Source organism: Asterias rubens, chromosome 5, assembly GCF_902459465.1.
Source record: "Asterias rubens chromosome 5, eAstRub1.3, whole genome shotgun sequence".
In the NCBI taxonomy this organism is placed as follows: domain Eukaryota; kingdom Metazoa; phylum Echinodermata; class Asteroidea; order Forcipulatida; family Asteriidae; genus Asterias; species Asterias rubens.
The window spans coordinates 10,012,042-10,031,706 of NC_047066.1; the positions used below are offsets into that span (position 1 = coordinate 10,012,042).

The 19,665-nt window shown below is 39.4% G+C and overlaps 2 protein-coding genes across 4 annotated transcripts; one reads left to right on the top strand and one right to left on the bottom strand.

Moving 5' to 3' along the window:
- Nucleotides 1-767: 767 nt before the first annotated feature.
- Nucleotides 768-7,216, bottom strand: LOC117290350 (phosphoserine phosphatase-like). Its single transcript, XM_033771693.1, has 6 exons — nt 7,152-7,216; nt 6,056-6,203; nt 4,985-5,125; nt 4,423-4,568; nt 2,735-2,883; nt 768-1,785 (listed from the first exon to the last, which is right to left on the bottom strand). Exons 2-6 carry the CDS (start codon nt 6,193-6,195, stop codon nt 1,672-1,674), a joined length of 690 nt encoding a protein of 229 aa, XP_033627584.1. The 5' UTR covers nt 6,196-6,203; nt 7,152-7,216; the 3' UTR covers nt 768-1,671.
- An 18-nt stretch (nt 7,217-7,234) lies between these two features.
- Nucleotides 7,235-19,605, top strand: LOC117290351 (keratin-associated protein 5-4-like). Of its 3 annotated transcripts, none has more exons than XM_033771694.1 (7): nt 7,235-7,335; nt 8,581-8,729; nt 9,180-9,296; nt 9,766-9,921; nt 10,547-10,627; nt 11,459-11,500; nt 15,656-17,530. In XM_033771694.1, exons 2-7 carry the CDS (start codon nt 8,721-8,723, stop codon nt 15,848-15,850), a joined length of 600 nt encoding a protein of 199 aa, XP_033627585.1. In that variant the 5' UTR covers nt 7,235-7,335; nt 8,581-8,720; the 3' UTR covers nt 15,851-17,530. The 3 variants fall into 3 exon arrangements, with proteins under 3 accessions (XP_033627585.1, XP_033627586.1, XP_033627588.1); XM_033771695.1 differs by lacking the exon at nt 15,656-17,530 and adding an exon at nt 18,007-19,605 and having other exon boundaries at nt 7,236-7,335; XM_033771697.1 differs by lacking the exons at nt 11,459-11,500; nt 15,656-17,530 and adding an exon at nt 18,007-19,605 and having other exon boundaries at nt 7,237-7,335.
- Nucleotides 19,606-19,665: the final 60 nt, after the last annotated feature.

Consider the following 19,665-nt stretch of genomic DNA (forward strand, 5'->3'; position numbering starts at 1 on the left):
TAGATGTCAACCTTTTGGCTATGGCAGCTGCTGGGGTGGGGGTCGCATTGGGCCATAGCCACTGCAGAAGACTCCAATTCATTCTTGGTCTCCTTTCCTACTTCTAACAGTGATGTTTGGTTGCCACAGTAACAACAAAGGTTATTTCCCCCCAAAAAATTACCACTGAGTCCTTATGATGCAAGAGTCTAACAAGAGATTCGTAATATCAATTTTAATGGCCAGCAATTTTAATCTTCCAAAATAAAAGTGAATACAGTACGAAATCAAACCAGTCTCAGAAATTGTACTGAAACATAAAATGTACCCTGTCTCACACAAATTAAATGAAATTACAACCATGATTTATTTGGTAATCAATTTTCAAAGAGGCACTGATCAAACTTGTTAATAATAATAATAATAATAATAATAATAATAATAATAATAAGACTTGTAATGGGCCATATCCACCCTGCTGGGTGTTCAAGGCGCAGTAAAAAAAACAAAAAAACAAAACCAGACTCAACAAAATTAGTCCTTGAAAACCTGTGACATAAGATAAGTTTTGAGAAGAGATTTGAATGTTGTGGTACAAAGACAAGATCTACGATTAAGTGGTAGAGAGTTCCAGATGCGTCGCGCAGCTGAAGAAAAAGACCTGTCTCCCCATGAGTGTTGAGACTTGGGTTCAATGAGAAGAAGCATGGAACTTGATCGAAGATTTCTTGATGGAGTGTAAACTTGAAGAAGTTCAGTTGAGACAATAACAAAACATAAAGACTACATTCACATTACTCAGATTCAGTAGACCCTGTTTAATGAAAGTAAATGTATTAATCTATACTCAAATTGATACTGTACCGAAGTTATAAAGAAAAAAAAACATAATCAAAATATCACGTGATTGTATTCCCACCATGCAAAATGTTAAATCCTACAGAACTAGGAGAGTTGACTGTGTACTGTTTTTAAGATGCACTCATTCAATGGTATCATACATGTTAGTCTTGAAATCAAGTCGGTTATTGTTAAGCACGGTGTAGCTACGGGGACGGTACACACATCCTCAATTATAGTAAGTGTGTGAGTCAATGTGAGTTAGAGCTGATGACGGACCTTGCCACACGCTACCTACGACCGTTGCATGAACGATAATCGCACTGTGACTGTTGCATGAACTGCAGAATACGTGTTTGGGGCAGCGCTAAAGACTTGTCATCAAGTCTACATACATGTAGGCTGGGATGGAGCCTTTATCATACACAAACATTTGAAGCAGACAGTAGTAGGGTTGACTTATACAGCACTGTGTAGATGCATTCACCACATGCTATCACACTGCCAGCTGGCATATAGTTCATCTCTTATACAAAACCATGCGTATGATATTGAATGGTCAAATAGTAAGAGGGTTGACTTAAAAACTGTCCGGATGTAATCACCACATTGCAGACTGTACGTGCCCTCATCATTAACGATCAGTCGATATAAGGATTTGAAAATACACAATTTTAATCACAAAATTTCATTCATGATCTAAGATTTAGTTAATTTCTCGTATATATGCAGCATAAAAAAAGTATCTCATTTCTCATTTTGAGGCAGGAAAGGCACGCAGAGTTTCACAGATTTACTCTGCAGAAATTTTCCGCTCTGAAGAATCTCATTTCCTTGAAGGATTTAAAAACATCAAGATGACTCTTGTAGGACGTCGATGAGCTCTTGGAAGCTGTTAGCGAACCAGCGAGCACCTTCCTGAACCTTCGCTCTGACCTTGTTACCACCAAATCCTATAAACGCATCCTGCAAAGGGGTTATACAAAACAAAACTCTTTCTATAACCAATGGTTACACAAGTTTATTTCAGAGTTTGGGTCCATTGACTGAACAGGAGCTAATTGTTGGTTTCGTTAACACCAAGTGACCGTCTCCTTTGCGTAGTGGTGGTGGTAATATAATATTACCCAAGTCTAAGGGGTAGGGATGAGATCTTGGATATAGGAGATCCATTAGTCGGGGGGGGGGAATGAGAGCCAAATGTCACTGATGTAGAAGCCTATGTCTTGCGAAACCCTGTCGTGCTTTCAGATCTCGATGGCCTCTCTGATGCATCTTGGGTGCCATGCCTGGATTGGAGCGATGATTTCTGCTGCTCACCAGTCAACTTGGTGGTCAGTGATGCAGGAATGTTAGATGATGGCCGACTTCTTATAATCTCCCCTTCGTGCGCTCGGTCTTCTTTGAGTCTTGTATCCTCAACAATCGATGGAAGCTATTTGATCAAAGTTGTCTCCATCCAGCACCAACTCGCAGCATGTCCTTGAAGTGAATCCATTATTGGATTGGGAGCCAGTGTAGTTTTAAGATTTTAGGGATGAAAAAGCCAAACTTGTATTTGTTTTGATGAGTCTGAATGTTACTATCCTCCTTTCTTATCACCCAGGCTAAAATGGGAACCGGCTTAATTGTTACATTTCGGGCTGGTAAACATTTTTAAACTATGGAAATTTTAGTGTATGCAGCCTTGGTGATCAATATATACATGTAGAACATGTGGTCATGGTTTTACACAAGATCTCATGTACATGAGCTCAGGAGTTGGGTTTGGTTTTTTTACCACGTGAATAGAACCTGAGTATTGACGCAAACAATACAACTGCTTCTTTGTCGCTTATTGATAATTTAACAACGTGCGTACACAACAGAAATATTAGTCCTATAAAATTGTTTCAAATGAAGTGATTTAACTTACTGCAGGAGGGCAAGCCTCCAGGTCAGTGGCTCCGTCTCCAATCATGACGACGTTCTTGTAGCCGTGTTTCTTCTTCAACATACCCACAACGGCGGGTTTCCCTCCCGCTGCACATGTTGGTTGTTCCTCACAGAAACCAGCGTGCTCACCTGGTCAATAAAAAATATCAAAACGTACTTCAAACGATATATTTTGTTTGACATAAACTTGCAAAAAGTTACCCAACAATAAACAGTTAGGAAACTTGTCCATGATTTTGGAAAACCTATGTAAAGAGGCTATGCTTTAAAGCCATTATACACTTTCGGTACAGAAAAGAACAAAAGTTCACAGATTTACAAATAACTTAATTATCATAATAATAATAATAATAAGACATTTGTAAAGCACCTAATGCAAAAGCCTCTAAGCGCATAAAAGAAACAATAAAATAAACAATTAGAGAAAGATACAAGATACAAATAGGCAAATTACAAAAAAGAAGCTTTAAAGGCAGTGGACACTATTGGTAATTACTCTACTCAAAATAATTATTAGCATAGAACCTTTCTTGGCGACGAGTAATGGGGAGAGGTTGATAGTATAAAACAGTGTGAGAAACGGCTCCCTCTGAAGTGCCATAATTTTCGAGAAAGAAGTAGTTTTCCACCAATTTGATTTCGAGACCTCAGATTTAGAACTTGAGGTCTCGAAATCAACCATCTAAACGCACACAACTTTGTGTGACAAGGGTGTTTTTTCTTTTACTATTATCTTGCAAGTTCGATGACCGATTGAGCTCAAATTTTTACAGGTTTGTTATTTTATGCATATGTTGAGAAACACCAACAACGGTGAAGGCTAGTCTTTGACAAATATTAATAGTGTCCACTGCCTTTAAGGGTGTACAGAAGGTAATGGTGAAAGACTCTCTTGAAATATTATTCCATGAAATGCTTTACTTTTTGAGAAAACATTAAAACAATATCAATTCTCGATAGCGAGAATAACAGACTTATTTGAAACACATGTCATGACACGGCGAAACGTGCGGAATTAAGAGTGGGTTTTCCCGATATTTTCTCCCGACTCCGATGACCGATGGAGCTTTAATTTTCACATGTTTGTTATTTTATATATAAGTTAAGATACACGAAGTGTGGGACTTGGACAATACTGTTTACCGAAAGTGTATAATGGCTTTTACTAAATTATTTATTATTCCATGAACATTCTGCCTGTACACATTTAACATTTTTACATATTAAAACATTATCAGGACTGGAACTAGATGCAGGCCACGACCTCTGTTGCCCCTGGTCTAGGCCTTGGTGCCCCTCAAAAGTTTCCCATTGACTTAAAGACTTTCCAATGGGAGTGCCCTTTTCAAAATGAAAATGGGAGAGCCCTTTTCAAAATGAAAATGGCCTTGCCCTTTTCAAAGATGAAATTCCAGGCCTCCATCATTACAGAGTGAACTGCAAGTTGAGAATTATGGTGTACTTTGCATTGCGTGGATTGAAGACAATGAGTACACACACTGTGCAAAGGAGCTACCATACTGGAAAAACGTTTTATTTACTCAACCTTGGGAAGGCAGGTCATGGTGTGACCTTTGACATGAGCTGTATGCAAATTATACAATACTAAATATTTATGAGCTTGGTGTAGCCAAATGGGCCAAAGCAAATATATCACAAAAATCTCACCATTATAGAAGAACTTGAGCTTGTTAGCGTAGATATTTTCCAGGGGAATGTTGAGAGATTTGGCTAGTTCAGCGACTGTACAGTAGAATCCACCAGTCACAAGGTACACCGCTGTGCCTCGAGCGAGAAGAAGCTCAATCAGTTCCCTACAGTTTAAACATAGGAAACAATGCTAAGATGATTTTTGTGTGGTCTACTTGTCAAAAACGTAATTGCCAAGTGCCCAGTGTCTTTAAAGGGTCTGTATATGTTTGGTAATGACTCTGAAAAAAATACTTAGTAAGAGTAGTTACTTTACTTACTCAAAAAGTTAGTTACTTATTAGGCCTAAACAACAACAACAAAATGAATCAGACGACACTCTCCTGACCTCCTTGTTAAGTTCCCCAGCGGAAGTTTCAGGAGGACAACTACCAAGTACCAAGTACCAAGAGTTAGCTTTGGATAATATAAAGTAATTTGAAAAACTGTTTCAAACAAAACTGCAGTTATGGAAAAAGATATCACAACAAATTTGAATCTGAGAAGCGTTACTGACAGCAACATTTCTTTATCCACCTACCTGACTTTAGGTGTAAGATAGTTTGCTGGCGGATGACTGTCTATAAAACTCTTTACAATATCTAAGGATGGATTAATAATCTTTAATCTTGCTGTCAGCGTCTCTTTGTATGTTATACTCCCATCCATTGCCTTCTTGGTCCTGAAAAAGAAAACACAAATCAGATTGAATTGCATGCACTACAACAACAGAATTTGTTGTTATTGTTATAAAATTATATTATTATTTAATCTTATTTATTATTTATGCGGCCATTTCACAAAGTACAACAATGATAATTTATTTGCAAACAAAATCTTAGTTATAGACATGAAGGTTTGTTTGTTAAATAAACATGTTGAACCGAACTACATGTAGGCATACAAATAAATAAATAAAAAAATTAATATACTTAACAAAAGAAAAAATAAAGTGGTAGCACACAGGTACAAGCAATATGACCCCATTAAATTAAAATATAAATCAGTGAGATTAAAAAGAGAAGGGCAAGAAAAATAAAATATGCATGATACATTAGTTATGTTTAAAAAATAAAAAAAACAAATAAATTAATGTACAATTACATGGATGCAAGGGAAATTTTCTGTATGGCGCCACCACTTTTTCATCAATATGAAATATTATAGTATCTAATTCCCTAATTTACCTCAATGAGATATCCCTTTTTGTAAACATGAGTGAAAAAGTGGTGGCGCCATACGGAAAGTTATCCAAACCGGGTAACAAAGAAGCTTGCTATGTAAGACAGATACACAGGGGTTAACCTCTACTCTTCAATGACAAGTGTTCTGGGTTATTTTATATGCACTACCATTCCTAGTAGTACAATTGACTAAAAATATAAACAAAATCAACATGAAGCACTTTCTATTTTTGTTATCAATCCCAAAGCAAAATAAATTTAAAAAAAGATAGCCTAAACAAAAGTCAGAACAATTCCAAATTGAAATGTTGAATGCTTAAATATAAACAACACAAAACAAAGATTATCTTGAGAGAGAGAAAATCCAAGTTGTAATGTACATGTATGGATTGCAGAGTGGGGGGGGGAAATGAATCATGCTACCGTACCATTGAGCTACTTCGTCTCCGACTCCACAGTGAGCGGCGAGCTCATCGATTGCCTCCTCTGTGCTGACTGTACTGTCGACATCAAAACAGACCGCATCTGCTCTCTTCCATACTGCTTTTGTCTCTTCAAGTGTTGCCATGGTATTGACTGAAAAGAGATGAAAACATAAAAGATGTTAGCAAAGTTCATAAATGCGTTTTGTGAGGTGTTTTTCTAACACTACCTGGGGGGCAGTAGTGTACTCCTTCTTGATGTTCTACATATTGATAACTATTGTCAAAGCCTGTTTAACAGCATCTGGACAAGGTGAGAAGACAATGAAGAAATTTAAGCTTTAGACGTGGAAGGGAAACCCCAGAGAATTATTCCTGGGAATAACTGGTGTTTTGACACCTATGGTCAGACTCACCTGGGCAGTTTCACGGCACTGCTTACCATAAGCAACGAATTGGCGTTTACGAAAGCATGCAATTCTGTGCTTACGTCAAGCGTATTTCATGAAATAGCAAGGAATTTCGGCTTGAGCGCGTGCGTACTACACTTTACTAGGCATTCTACGCTTCACTCAGCTCGAATGGTGATCGTATAAGCGCAGAATTTGGCAGTAAGCAGAGCCATGACAGTGGGTCGCAAATTTCTAAATTTCTAAATTTCAAAATAGTAGTAAAGTGTCCCATGGTCTCATACAAAGTTACATATTGTTTTGTGGTGAGCCCATGGCCTTGACAAGCCTTTATTCTGGACTACCTATGTTGGGCAAAACTGGCCACAAAAATGTGGGGTTGAAGTTTGCGTGGAATATTTTGTGCGAAGGCGCACAAATAAATTTCAATCGGGCAATCAAGTTTGCGCGCTCCGCGGGGCTGAAGTTTACACGAGGATTTTAAGCTTGCGCACAGCAAAAATCGAAGGGAGGGAGTCTCGAGACTCGAGTTCAAGTTGGCACCGATTTTGTTAAAAATTGTCTGAATTAAGTATATGTTCTTTCGGGCAACCTAACCAGTGACAAATAAACTCGCTCATTTAGTTCATATAAATAATCATAAATTGATGAAAATGCAAACGTAGTGATTTTGCTGACAGTGTGACACTTACGTAATTAATTTGACGATCTCCAGCTAATCCGTACACACGTGTTGTTTTCTCTGCGAACCTCTCCCGTTATGAAGTGATCTACCGCCCTCTTGTGCTGAAAATTGGGTACGGTGTCAAATTCATGATGGCCGACTAGCAACGAGAGAAGCTCTTTTGAATATTTCCTGCGCGGCTAGTTTAATCGGTAAGTTGCTCTTTGTTTAAATGTACACATTTCTATGAAATTTCATGGATTGCTGGAGCAAGGGTACAATTTGTCGGTGTATGTATTATTTGTTCGAAACGGAAAGGGATCAAATTGAGTGCGTGTTGATCGGGTCGGGTGCCTTTTTTTGAGTTGATTGTCATGTCAGGATTGTGTTGACATTTTGATTCAGGTTGATGTTGATCACCATTCAGACAAAGCCCCACTTGTGTGGCCAATGGCCATATCACGCAAGTGAGGCTAATTCAGACAGTGATGGACACTGCAGTGACCGAGCTGAGTGTGGATGAGTTACTAACCCTCCATCCTACGGTCACATTATTACGATTATCGCAGTATCGTAGCGTCATACGTTATCGACCCTTATGTTTTCGGTCCCCAACTTTGATTCCCGTTTACCGCGAGATTGTGCAAGCTGCACCAGTGACAGAAGCTATGCAGTTTACTCACAGTCTGTATTTTCATCAGGCTTAATCATGCTGAGAAAAAAGTTTCCTGTCGTTGGTTATGCTCAAACATTTGTAAAATGATTGATTTTTGGTACTAATCACTAGTGCATTATTATGCCAACATTCAAATGAGTCAAAGAAACATCATCCAACCTCGAAAGTTCAAAACAAAATTACTATCTGCTAGATTGAGTTTCATTCTGCTTTAGTCACTAGATGGATAACGTGAGGTGGTTACTATTTGGGATTCCATGGTGTGCCAATATGGGGAAAATATTAAAATATTTTAAGTGAAAATGTCAACAAATTTTTATTTTTTATTTACTGCATACTGTAATAAATTCCGATAAGCGTAATAAATATTAAGTCTACAAATATTAAGTTTTGCATGATCTTAGATGTCAGTCGCTATCTAGTAATTGTGTTTTTTTTCCCCAAAGCACATGGAGTTTTCCTCACACATCTAAAATCAAAATTTCTTCATTGTCTTCAGAAAAAAGTTGATGTGATATTTCCACCAGTCTGCAGTAGGATGCCAAAACGCTGACTGCATGTCGTGTTCAAGTGATCTAGAGCACTGAATTCAAGTTGTGGTGTGGTGGCTGAGTCATCACAATAAGTGTTTGAATCTAACTCCTGACAATGCCTGACTGTAACATTCATATTCAGGTGGATCAAATATTTGAAGGTGTCTTCAAATTATGCTTTTTCCCCATTTGACATCATTTCGCGGAAAATTAATAAAGTTTTCTGATGTTCTCTTTTATTTCCAAAGCTTTGACAGTGTGAACTGTTGCCAAACATCTCGTCATAGCGAACATTTAACCCCAATAATGATGATCTATCGGTACGATGGTCTTTGGTGCTCAAGTAAACACAACCTAATGTAGCATCTGTTGAGTAGGGTCTTGCCTCATGGAAACCGTAAGTATAGAATGTCATAACAGTTTGCTTAGCACATCAAAAATTTTGCTCAGCAGAATTTGGGTTACATGTACCAGTCAAATTAACAACTGAAATTACTGACTTGTGACTGGTGCCATATTCAATTTTGTAGCGTCACAAAAGAAGTTGCCTGTGGATATATTCATTATGCCTATAGGTCTTGGAAAAATCAGTGCTGAAATCAAACATTCGTGAAACACGACACTCATCAGGCCTCAAAATAACCCATGGCACCCACAGCAATTGCCTTGGTTCCCTTTGCCTTTGCTGTGGTTGCCCTTTGCAAAGTTCCAAAATAAATTAAAATTTTCCTGATAGAATTACCCCTTACTATTGATGTGCCTTTTTCGAATGAAATTCAACAAGGCCTAAAATTGTTCATAATCCAAAAATAAACTGTGTAACTATTTTATGCTTTTCTCTAAACAGGCTACGACACCAGCCCCCAATGAGCTGCTCCTGCCCGTCCCAGTCATCGTTGTTTTAGCCGTCGGAGGATACCTACTTCTAATTGTTATTCTTCTTGTGGTTCGCCAATGTCTTGTGGTAAATATTAACTTGTGCAGGCCTTGAATAACCCATGGCACCCACATCAATTGCCGTGGTGCCCTGTACTTTCGCTCTCTGCAAAGTTCCAATACAAATTTACATTTGATTCATAGAAGTGCCCCTTTAAGAGAAACATTGGTGTGCCCCTTTAAGAGAAACATTGGTGTGCCCCTTTAAGAGGGAAGTTTAAGGCCTGTTTGTGGGGTTTTAAAGGGTGTGTCAGCTAAAAGATTGGAAATATAAATGCTCACAGAATTGCACATAATTTACATGGTTTGAAAACTGTGATGCTGTTGTAATAAGTCTCAAGTCAATGTTTGTGATAAGTTATCATTTCTTCAATCATCTTGTATAAAATGGTGTTAACAAACTGTCTTTGGGGTAATTAAGTGCACACTGTGTTGCTTTGCAATTGAAATAATTGTTTCTTGTATTTAACGAAACGCTTGTTTGTTGTTGAAACAAGGCACGGGGCATCTGCATGGCCTGCTCACCCTGCGGAAAAGAAGACGGTAGTCTACAGTGTTGTGATTGTTGGATCTCTTGTGCCGAGGGGTGCAACTGCTGTGCCTACCCTAACACCAAGTCATGTCTTGACTCTCTGTGTGGACCTCCTGATGATGTAAGTATGGGTGCGTTCGATTAGCTTCCCTGGGTCGACCCCGGTCTTCCCCCAGTACTTTCGAAAAGCTTTGACGTCATTCCAGGGCTTCACCCGGGTCAGCCCCTGATCAGTGCCCTGCTTGTGGAGTGGGTCACTTTGGGGCTGGCCCCAGGTGCATGACGTCACCACGAGAGGGTGAGTGATCGTTCGATTAGCTCTTGTCAGGGGCTCACCCACTGAGCACTGCAAGGTCAACACAGGGAAGCTAATCAAACGCACCCTATGAAAGGGTTGAGGGAGGGTGGGTGGGGGGGGGGTGAGGGAGGGGGAGGGGGAGTCTATGTGACGGGGAGGAAAAACATGATTAGTCCCACTGCAGCGATAACAAGAACAATAACGATCACGACGCAAAGAGAACGCGTTCTATTGGTTGAATTGCTCCACGCAGAATACGCACCCGCTCATTCAACCAATAGAATGCGTTCTCTTGGCGTTGTTATCGTTCTCGTTCTCGTTATCGCTGCAGTGGGACCGGGCCTTAAGGGGAGACTGGTGAGGGAGAATGGAGTCTGAGCTTCAGCTAGTGCTATTTCCAAATTTTAAACAATTTTCTTTTTTCTTTTCTTTTTTTCATTATTTTCAGAGGTGCAGCATTGCTAAATGTTTATCCTGCCAGACGTGTCAAAATGAAACCTGCTGTGGAGACGACAGCTCAGGTTTCGAGGTAAGTCAGACTAGTCCACTTTCCTCATATCAGAGAGCCTAGGGCTCTGGCTTAGACTCCTTCAGGTTTTCTATAAAAAAAATTATGCTTTCACTAAGGGGCTTAAATCATATAGATGCAGCCTAAGCTGAAGCTCGAGTCTAAGCCTTGGTTTTGAAATGGCCCATAGAGAAATCAAACAAGTTAAGTAATTCATTACTAAGTTTGCTTCAATTTTCAGATCATAATAATCATAAATCTTCAGATTTCTCCCCTCTATTTATGTTTTCAATTCAGCAGCTTATGAAGTTTATTTGAATGCCAAGTGTGCTTGTTGGATTTTAACTTTGACTTCTGAACTAACATAACATGACATAGCTATCCTTTATCTTTTAACAAAAAGTCCAGAATGAACTAACTCGATTAACCTAAACTAATAATTTCACAAGGTTTTTAATTATTCTTGAGTCCAAAAAGTAAACAAAATTGATAACCAACCAAAGTTAATAACTTTCGATTCATTTTCGATATCAATCAACCCAATATTTATCAGCCTAATAATTTGCATCAATCTAGTAAGATAATAGTTTTATCAACCCAAAGTTGATAGTTATTGACCTGATCAATTGACATTTTTGGGCACAATAATTTGTTATCAACTTATTAAGTTGATAGGCGTTCAGCCAGGAAGTCAATAGCTATCAACCCAAAGTTGATAGTTATTGAACTGATAAGTTGATAGTAATCATACCAGTAAACTAATATCAACCCCGATTAGTTGACATGCAGCCTCTTGAGTTTCTTTGACAAATCCTTCTTCTTCCCCTGACCTTGATAATATATTATTTTTAGTTATGTGGGGGCGGGGATACCTGCTCAAGCACTGGGTGTGAAGTGAGTATTTTAGTTGTTTTTGACAATGGCTTTTACATGAATGTCTTTCATCAGCCGATTGCTTGCTTCATTGCCCAGGGGTGTTGGTGGTTTTTCCATGAAGTCCTGATCGGGGGATATATTGTACCCTGTTTGGGTGACCTCTATGCAATCTCAGATAGTGTACCTTTTTGGGGGTATATACCTTTTCTAGTGACCGGAGAACATTTTGTGTCTAATAAGAATTCCATTGGCATTTTTACACTTACTCTCATTGAAACCTGTGCCTACTTTCATAAAGCTGTTAAGCAGAAAATATTGCTTATCAAATTTATTGCTAAGCAAAATTGAGTCGGCACCAGACACAACAATGCAAACTTAAAGTAATTTGGGCTGGTAACCTGATTCTGCTAAGCAATTCTATTCTGTGCTTAGCAAGTTTTTGTGCTGAAAGGCTTTATGAAATTGGGCCCTGGTTATCCCAATGTGGGTACAATTAAATCCTGATTTGGACTCTTGGTTACCAACAACACCAGTTACCATAGCAACTCATCACTTCATCATCATAAAGCATGCAGTCATCTTAATCGTTATCTCATTAAATGCATGCGACTTCAAAGATCTGTCTTCAAAGCAAGCGATCTCGATACCGAGAGAGGACATTAACTTGCATCATGCTCCATTTACCGGCTCACCGTTGGTATCCTGCTTTTCATCTTTTTGTTTTTCCATCTGTTAAATCCTCCATAAATTCATCTTCCTATACTCTACAGAACCTTAAGACTCCTTTAGTTAGTGTCTGTAATATGTACAGGTATGGCTATACAATGCACTATTGTTTTCATCTGAACTCTTCCATTCGTTGCTAAAAAAGATCGATGTTTTAGGTTGATTGGTCTTGATTTTAAACCTTTCAATATTCCGTGAAAGTGTTATGTGTTAGAAGGTTAAACCAAATTATATTGTTTTTCCCTGATGCAAACAAATTAACATTGATTAAATCATGTGGTACCGCCTATGCCAAGGATTTGAACAGCCTATAGGCATCAGGCTAGCTTGGTGGTCTAGTGGTAAGACATCTGCTCTAGCTAGCTATGGTCATGGCCTATGGATTCTGTTCACAGAACTCGGGAAAGTACTGAGTTTACAGTGCTTTATAAACACAGTGTAAGGGTTAAAGCCAAATTAGAAACCGTCATCGCTGTAAGATCTTCCATTGCGTCATCGCCTTAAGCCCGGTTCATCCTGCGAATGCAAATGCGAAGCGAATTTGACGTGAATTTGACGTCACAACTCTGTTTTCGCTGTGAATATTCGCAAGAGTCGAGCACAGCTCAACTGCTGCGAATTATTCAATGCGAATTTGTAACGTCCACATTCACTTCAGGAAGTATGAACCAGGCTTCAGTGTGGAACAACAGCGACAGGGAAGCTAATCAGGAACCCAAAGTATAGATGTTGTTGCAATCTTTTGATGCCATGCTTTTTGGCAAAGAAGACGGCATCCAATGTGAAGTGATTAAAGGCTACCTCAATTCACCCCCTTCTCCGCCATGTTAGTGTTAATATTCCACACCAAGTTCATGTAGAAGTATGCATAGAAACTTTCATTTCAAAACATGCCACTCACAAAGTCCACCATTAGAAGTTAAAAGGTCACCCTGTACCTGTTAACCATTTAATGTCAGTATTCTTAATACATTTATGAGCCCGCCCGCATCTTAATGTGGGGACGGGGACTTTTTGAGAGAGATTTTGCCTTTGGAAAATATCATTTGCCACAATGAAATCCTGACTTGACAAAGGAAAAACAACAACGGTTCTCACAATTAGCTCCAGGATTTGGTGTTGTGTGAGAAAAGTGAGAAACACCTTGCTGTGACTTGCTGAACCTCTGCCATGAGCCACGGCCCAAAATCTGCCACGGTATGCTGGGATCTTGGAATGCTTGGACTTATCTACCATTGAGCTGAATTTAATGACAAAAAACGGTGGCGGCTCGGCCATTTTCGTTTGCCATATTTGTACAAAACAGGACAAAGGTTTGGAATTGGGGATTACACAATAACCCCCGGAAAGGGATTTCACAGAGCATCTTTTCCAGAACTGTTGTTGCTCTTTGTGTGTGTGAAAAGAAGCAAATCTTGGTAGGTGCCTGCCTGTGAACGCTACACGCTTGAAAGTCTCTTAGATGTAATTGTCAGCTGTCCGGCTATCAGTAAAAAAAAAATTGGGAAAATCTTAAGTTGTCCTGGATAATAAAAAACATCCACCGTATTGTGTGTAAGTCTTTCAAAAGTATTTTTGCGGATAAACACTTTATCCGATGTTAAGTGGTTAAAGACTTGTTCCTTTGTAGTTAGTTTTTGTGAGGGATATTTGTGTCCAGCAGAGTTTCATTTGAAATGATCAATAGTTTTCCTGATCATTCAGTGAAATGAGAAAAGATGTACATGTGTACTTTTGGTTGCATTGAAAGATTGTTGTGTGTCAAACCCTAGATAACAAACACCCATTCACTACTAAACAAGCACCATATCCTACCTACCAAACAGCCATTCACTACTAAGCACCCCATCTTACATCAACTACTAATATAAGCACCCTCTATCCTACCTACCAAACACCCCTTCACGACTAAGCACCCTATTCTACCTACCAAAATCTTACCCACCTCTAAGCACCATATCCTACCCACCAAACACCCCTTCACTACTACTACCTACCAAACACTTACCCACTACTAAGCACCCTGTCCTACCTACCAAACACCCATTCACACAAGCACCCTATCCTATCTACCAAACACCTATCCACTACAAAGCACCCTGTCCTACCTACCAAACACCCATTCACACAAGCACCCTGTCCTACCTACCAAACACTTACCCACTACAAAGCACCCTATCCTATCTACCAAACACCTACCCACTACAAAGCACCCTATCCTACCTACCAAACACCTACCTACTACAAAGCACCCTATCCTACCTACCAAACACCTACCCACTACAAAGCACCCTATCCTACCTACCAAACACCAATCCACTACAAAGCACCCTGTCCTACCTACCAAACACCCATTCACACAAGCACCCTATCCTACCTACCAAACACCTACCCACTACAAAGCACCCTATCCTATCTACCAAACACCTATCCACTACAAAGCACCCTATCCTATCTACCAAACACCTACCCACTACAAAGCACCCTATCCTACCTACCAAACACCTACCCACTACAAAGCACCCTATCCTATCTACCAAACACCTACCCACTACAAAGCACCCTATCCTACCTACCAAACACCTACCCACTACAAAGCACCCTATCCTACATGTACCTACCAAACACCTACCCACTACAAAGCACCCTATCCTACCTACCAAACACCTACCCACTACAAAGCACCCTATCCTACCTACCAAACACCTACCCACTACAAAGCACCCTATCCTACCTACCAAACACCTACCCACTACAAAGCACCCTATCCGAATTCCAGCTGTTGCCTCATATTGTTATCCCATTTAGCATCATCCCTATCCTACAAGCCTCAATCCCCAACCCTAATTCCACTATTACCTCAAATCCCAATCCTTCTATTACCCCATACCTGTATCTCACTTCCAACCTCAAACTTCATCCCCATCCCACTTACCTCATACCCCTGTCCCACTCACCTCCTACTCTTACCCCCACTAACCCTATCCCATTAGCCTCAAACCCCTCCCCTATTAACCACACCCCTACTGACCCTCCCCTACTAACCACACCCCTTTTAGCAATACCCCCGACCAACCAGACCCCAAATCAACCACACCCCAAATCAACCACACCCCGACCAACCACACCCCGACCAACCACACACCCTAATAACCACCCCCCTAATAACCCCTCCCCTCTTACCCCTCCCCTACTAACTACACCCCTACTAACCCCTCCCTACTAACCACACCCCAACCATTCCATACCCCTCCTAACCACACCCCTACTAACCTCTCCCTTACTAACTACACCCCTACTAACCCCTCCCCTACTAAACCCTCCCCTACTAACCCCTCCCCTACTAACCACACCCCTACTAACCCCCCCCCCCCCTACTAACCACACCCCTACTAACCACCCCTGAATGTTTACCTTTCTCGACACACACACAACCTCTTTCTCAAGTCCTGTTGCAGTTGTGGTGGCCCATCGTGTTGTGATGGGAGCCTAACTGACTCATGTTGTGGGGATGGGGGTCTTTGCTCCTGTCTGAGCTGTGAAGTGAGTATTTTTGTTAAATCATCCTTTTTTGATTTTATTGAAGACCTTTGGGTATCTTCATCTGTAGAAGTACCTTTAGTCCAACAGATGTACATTTAAAATTGGTCTTTTAGTGTTAGCAAGGCTTGAATTTTTGGAAACGGTTTCGAACAGTATACTCTGCTCATCTTCAGACCAAACCGGCTCTTTTCAGAGTCAACACTCCCTCAAAAAGTGATTTCGTACTTTGTTGTAACCACAAGTTTATATAGTTTATTATGATTCACACCATGCAAAGCTTTAAACATTACTTAGTCTTGGGCAAGTTGAATATCAATTTTGCAGTGAAGGTCTCCTGAAAAGGTTAAATGTGCTCATTCTTCCCAATTGTTTTATTCTGTCAGTGCATATATCCTATTTTAATTTAGGATTTGGTTGTCAACGACAGTAGAAATGTTGACTCTGTTTTTAGACCATGATGTCAAGATCTCAACCCAGGTCTTTCCCATATATATTTTTGTCAAATCCTGCTTATTGCATGTGTTCAGGAAAACTAGTTCTCATAAAGTTGCTTTGCTTCAGTTGTATCAAAGTTTTATTGCAATTACATCTTATGATCATCCATTATGCAAATCACTCTCCATGGCAGTGTAAGACCCTTTTGGAAACCCTGGCTTAAGCCCGGTTCATGCTCCCTGCGAATGCGATTGCGAAACGAAACATTTGCTGCAAAAAACAGGGCTGTAAAGTCAAAACTCATATCGCATTTAAATTCCCAGACAGTATTTAGTTTTGGACTTGAGCCATGGTTTTGAAAAGGACCTGAGATAAAATGTACAATCTTTGAAAATTCGTTTAATAGTGAAATCTTTCATTATTCATTAGTCATTGAAGTCAAAATTCATATTGCATTCGAATTCGCAGACAGTATTTTGTTGTGGGACTTGAGCCATGGTTTTGAAAAGGACCCGAGATAAAATGTACAATCTTTGAAAATTCATAGTGAAATCTTTCATTATTCATTAGTCATTATGTTTCACCCATGTTAATATGCTATACAGTGTAAACCATAGCGTTATATAATCGTATGATCTGACTACATGTACACTAATTGATGACAGTGACTAGTCCGCAAAAGCAAACAAATGTCACGAGCAGCCTCTGTCTGCCGCACTCACCATTTTGGGAGTCAAATTGCATGTGAACTAGACTGTATAACACACCCGAAAATTGACTCCCAAAATGGTGCGACCAAGATAGTGTGATGATGACATGTGTTGAATCGGGTCAACAGACGGCTGGGAAATATAGAAGTAACTAAAAAAGAATCATTGGCATTCGACCTCTTTGGACTTTTCCATAGATTATATCTGCAGTTGTTGCCTGGTTTTCTTTTAGATATAGGTAATTTTCCATACAGGGCTATATTTTATTGCAGGGGCTGGTCATAAATGACAGTCCAGTTATTCTTTGCTATTAACTCCACACAAATGTTCTCACTAATCATAAGGTTTATACATGTAATTGTTTCTGCGGAGACTTTCAAAACAGAACTAAAGATGACTGCTCTTTACACAAGCGTACTTTGTCTGTTCTTAGCAATGAGTTTTCACAATGTTTAATCATTGTACATCTATTTCATTTTGCCGAAGCACAATGAGTAATGTATTTTAGAATGTGCGCTTTATAAATAAATAAAAGTAAAAATGGTAGTTTCTTATACAGCGTGCATATCTGTCACTCAGTGACACTCGAGTGCTTCAACATACAGCATTTCCTGCAAGGTATGTGGGACTACGTTTGAATGGACCCTTCTCATGAAGTATGCTAATTACATTCACGCATGCGTACATACCCTGTTGGTTGGCAAACGGCATAGAGTTGTGCACTAAGCAGACGCGCAATCGCGTCTGCGTCACGCACCCATTAGCCGTGTACAAAACAGCGCGATGTTCCCTCATTTTGCCAACCAAAACGTTAGTGCGCACGCGCTACGTGCAATTTACATATTTCATGGGAAGGGTCTATTGTGAGACTATATGGTCCGATTTCACAAAGAGATAAGATTGATCATAACTGCAAATCAATTGTAGTTGCATGATACTGACGATTTGTCTCACGATGGATTTTATTGCTTGGTGAAATCGGCCCCTAATCCTTTTATAGCACCATGTAATGGTTTACAAGATGTTGTAAATCCATATTATAATGTAAAATGACCCTTTCAATATCATCTTTCTCCATTTCCATCCCCCCCCCCTTTCCTCAAACCACAGTGTGCAGGATGCGACTGTGCTTGCCAGGCGCCGGAGTGTGACACGATCGACTGCTTTTGCTTCAAGATAAACATGCACAACTAGACGTGGCTGAGCCGAGCGGCGTACACTGTGCTGTAACCATAGCAACTTTACCAACAACAGACAACCGATGAGTGGATAATGGTCGTAATATGGAAACAACTTCATCTCTCTGGTAACACGTCCCTAAATACCAAGGTTTTTTGTTTGTTCTGGATGACATTAACAATTTGTCTTAAAATCACTTTTGACTGATTTTTCAGACCAACGCTTGTTTGTGAGAGAGGATACTATCTTTTACTTGATACTAAAACGTATACCACACGTGGCTTCATATAGATATGGAAACTAAGTGAAATTCCAGTTGATTTGGTCAAAAAGAAATGAGTATAATTATAATACAATGGCGCACATGCAGAGACCTTTTTCGGTTTCTGCAATGGCAGGAATAAATACCATGAACAAAATCTAGGTACATGTACAAAATGTTTTCAAACATTTTTTGACTTTCATTTTTGTGGGAGCACAATTGTTTCATTTACAAATTGACTGCCAGACTTATATTTTCAGTTTGTTAATTCTGTACAGAGCGCGTGTTTATTTATTATTTAGAATATTATTTTGTCACATTATGCGTCGTATCGCCCTTAACTGATGACCACAAAATTCAGTAATTTGTTTGCATTAAACATGCATTGCTAATGCACTTGCACAATTTGTTTGCCAAAACGGTAGCGTACAAACTTTGATAGCTCTTTTTAGTCAAGGAATTTATAACTTTCATTTGAGACACTGAATGTTCAAATAATGAGTTTTGTCGGGACCCAACCTTGTTACCTGCACTGCAGCCATGTACAAACGATTTATTACAAATATTCACGCATTAAGTTGGCATGTATGAAACATTTATACTATTTTGTTGTTTCGAATCATCAGTCAAAATTTACCTGGTGAAAAAAGTAAACAAGTTTGAATTTTTCTGGGAAAAATTTGACGATAAAACTTTTAGGGTTCTGGTGCAAGATTTAATTATTTAGTGCCTCACTTTTGTATGTCAGGTTCATAACTCTGTGGAAAACAAAACCCTTTTTTTTACAAACAGTTGCCTTGATGTCCATTTTGACACTAGGTTTATATTTATTCACCAAATAAAACTTATTAAGACAGCGTAATGTTAATGTCTCCTATCTTTATGTGCTAGGATAAAGATGTGCACTGGTCTTACAGATCTATTGAACTCGGGGCCCAATTTCATAAAGCCTGTAAGCATAAAAACCTGCTTAGCACAAACAAATCTTGCTTAGCAAAAATTGCTCAGCAAAAACCAGCTAGATCACGATACAGTTACCATGTGTGCGACTGGTACCCAAACCCTATTTTTGCTTAGCAAAGCAATTTTTCAGCAGAATTTTCTGCTTAACAGCTATATAGAACTTGGCTCTAGTAACTCTGCTGCCATCTAGCATCCACAAACAAGACTCACATTGTAGTTTGGTCTACCTTTTTGCATGTATATATTTTAGGAAAATAAATTTGCAGGGCTCGATTAGATGATCAAATTTAATGTGCATATTTAAATTAAAAAAAAGTTAAATTATTATGGTTTATTCTGCTGAACAAGAGTAATTGATTCAGATT

What these genes read in the sequence shown, in the direction of transcription:
- LOC117290350 (XM_033771693.1), bottom strand. Translation starts at nt 6,195, where the DNA reads ATGGCAACACTTGAAGAGACAAAAGCAGTATGGAAGAGAGCAGATGCG. An exon ending in GGAGACGAAGTAGCTCAATG is followed by an intron (nt 5,126 to 6,055) that starts GTACGGTAGCAT and finishes TTTCTTTTTCAG; the next exon opens with GACCAAGAAGGCAATGGATG. An exon ending in GCTCAAGTTCTTCTATAATG is followed by an intron (nt 2,884 to 4,422) that starts GTGAGATTTTTG and finishes TTTATTGACCAG; the next exon opens with GTGAGCACGCTGGTTTCTGT.
- LOC117290351 (XM_033771694.1), top strand. An exon ending in TGGTTCGCCAATGTCTTGTG is followed by an intron (nt 9,297 to 9,765) that starts GTAAATATTAAC and finishes TGTTGAAACAAG; the next exon opens with GCACGGGGCATCTGCATGGC. An exon ending in TGTGTGGACCTCCTGATGAT is followed by an intron (nt 9,922 to 10,546) that starts GTAAGTATGGGT and finishes CATTATTTTCAG; the next exon opens with AGGTGCAGCATTGCTAAATG.